Source organism: Corvus brachyrhynchos, unplaced genomic scaffold, assembly GCF_000691975.1.
Source record: "Corvus brachyrhynchos isolate BGI_N302 unplaced genomic scaffold, ASM69197v1 scaffold307, whole genome shotgun sequence".
Taxonomy (NCBI): domain Eukaryota; kingdom Metazoa; phylum Chordata; class Aves; order Passeriformes; family Corvidae; genus Corvus; species Corvus brachyrhynchos.
Window position 1 is genome coordinate 1,593,106 of NW_008239288.1, and position 2,456 is coordinate 1,595,561.

At 47.4% G+C, this 2,456-nt stretch overlaps 1 protein-coding gene across 1 annotated transcript in view; it reads left to right on the forward strand.

The window, feature by feature from the left end:
* Nucleotides 1–1,070: 1,070 nt before the first annotated feature.
* The window catches only part of CCDC3 (coiled-coil domain containing 3), a 34,064-nt gene continuing 32,678 nt past the window's right edge, over nt 1,071–2,456 (forward strand). The window contains exon 1 of the mRNA XM_008638375.2: nt 1,071–1,283. Coding sequence (XP_008636597.1) covers nt 1,110–1,283 — 174 coding nt within the window. The 5' untranslated portion in view covers nt 1,071–1,109. The remainder of the gene's footprint in view (nt 1,284–2,456) is intronic.

Genomic DNA, 2,456 nt, shown 5'->3' on the forward strand with positions numbered 1-2,456 from the left:
CCCCGCCCCTGCCGGGAGGTTTCCCTCCGCCCCCCTGCCGCTCTCCCCGCAACGCCTTCTCCTTTGCGCTTCCACCCAGTCTCACAGAGAAAGAAAAACCCGAAACACCAGACTCCATCGTATTCCAGCACTGTCGCCCAGCAGATGCACGGGGAGCTGCTGTTGAGTAGCTCGTGGGTGCTGCTGCTTTTGTTTTTTACGGCGGGACGGTCACAGAGCTGGAGAGAGGCCAGCGCCTGTTTGCCGAAGTTTGGGACGGCAGTTTAAAACTCCACCCAGTCTCACAGAGAAAGAAAAACCCGAAACACCAGACTCCATCGTATTCCAGCACTGTCGCCCAGCAGATGCACGGGGAGCTGCTGTTGAGTAGCTCGTGGGTGCTGCTGCTTTTGTTTTTTACGGCGGGACGGTCACAGAGCTGGAGAGAGGCCAGCGCCTGTTTGCCGAAGTTTGGGACGGCAGTTTAAAACCCATCCCCAAATATTCACCCGATAGCTTTCCATCGACTCTCCCGAGTCCCAGCCAAACCCTGACTTTGGGCTCATCGAAAGAATAAGAAAATAAACCACAATATGGGAACAGAGCCATCACTGTGACCTTTCAATTCAAGAGCATTTGCGAAATACTACTCAGTGGCTTGTTTTGAAATACTTGCTATATTCTTACACAGCGTGCATAACAAAACTCATTTTGATGCTGTCTAGGGCTTAGTCTGTAGCTACATCTTTAAACACATTCTATTGACACAAGTTGTTTATTGACTGTTTGAAGGAGTACTTAAACTCTGGGCTCAAGGGCAAAATGATGCAGATTCAGCAGAAACTGTGGTCCAAAGTACAGATTTGCCTCCTTCATGGAATTTCATTTCATGGGTGTCTGTAGGGTGGTAGGAGCCTGTTAGATCCTTACTGCTGCTGCCTGATCCAGTCCCCGTGGTGGACATTGTCATTTTGGTGACTTAAGTGCCAGGAGAGCTGAGAGCCACTTGCCAGCTAAAAGTCTGTGTGACTTTTTTGTTGAGCCAGGCTGAAGTATGACAGGGGAGTTCTGCAGGAGAAAAAGTGCTGTTCATTGTCACAGTGGGCTGCCTATGCAATTTGTGTTCCAGAATGGATGAGAACTACATCCTCCTGCCACATGGAGTCAACTTCCAGGAGGCGATTTTCCCTGATACCCAGGAGAACAGAAGGATGTTTGCCAGCCTTTTCCAGTTTTCAAACTGCTCACAGGCACAGCATGTGTTGAGCTTCTCCAGTGACTGGGAGATTCAAGAGGACAACTGGGTAAGGGTTTTATTTGGTCTCCAGTGCTTGTTTTCTAAAAGGGCATAGGCATTCCCATGTTCTTTGTGAACATATGTATATGAATGCAAAGCAGCAGGTCTCTGATTTTCCTGTTCCTTGGGTGGTATCACTAGCAAAGTAACACATTGGTGAGGAGATATTAAACTGTTTTCAAAGCTGACCTCTGTGTTAGCTCTTTAGCTTCCCATGGACCTGAGCAAAGCTTGCTATCAACGTGTTCATAAGCAATAGGTTGAAAATAGTATTGCTTGTGATCCTGTCCTCCTCCATCCCGATAGTTCCTGGGTTTGCTATCTCTAGACCTCATTTTTTAACTTCGGCTGAAATGTTCAGGAGCAGAGCTTTGCTTTTGTACTTCTGTGTTCATCTCATGTAGCAAGAGCAGTGCCTGGACCATGACAGACTGTAAGGGATTATTCTTGCCTGACTCCACATAACAGCATAAACATCTACTGAACTAATTGCCCTAAGCTGCCTTTGTAGCAGCTGGGGAAAACTAGACTCTTGAGGGCACATTTCATGTGAGCAATGAGGGCAGGATTTGTCTGCACCATGCCAGCACTTAGTTCTGAACAAGACAAAAATGTCTCTTTCTCCTTTCATGGGAGGCCACAGAATGCAATTCACCATGTAGGGGATCCTCCCTTAAGGAAGTATGGAAAGTCCAAAGATACCCTCTGTTGGTGTCTTCTGAGCCCCTTTATGGGATTAAGCCCCTTTATGGATTAGTGTGTGTAATAAAGGCAGGATTTTAATAAAAACTTATTTGGGAGAGAGGAGCAACCTCCTGTTATGTGTGTGCATGTCCTGGATGTGCATATACTTTCGAAAAAGGGAAACTTGGACAGCTGGTTTAGTGCCAAACCTTGTTTTGTGAGGCTGGTGGTTTCCTCTGGTAGCTGAGAACATTTTAAGCACCTCTCTAGGTCAGGATGGACAGGACAGGTGTCATCGCTTGTGTCTTCTGTGGATTCACCCAAGGCATGATGTTTATGTATGACAGCAGATGCATGAGTGGCTTGTTTGGGAGATGGATGGAGGGAATTCAAAAGGCTGAGCCTTTTCCTTTTGCCACCTGGCCAAATGCCAGCATACAAAGTTTGAGCTGCTTTGTGGCCATCTGGCCAGTGACACAGCTCTGCTCCTGGGGAT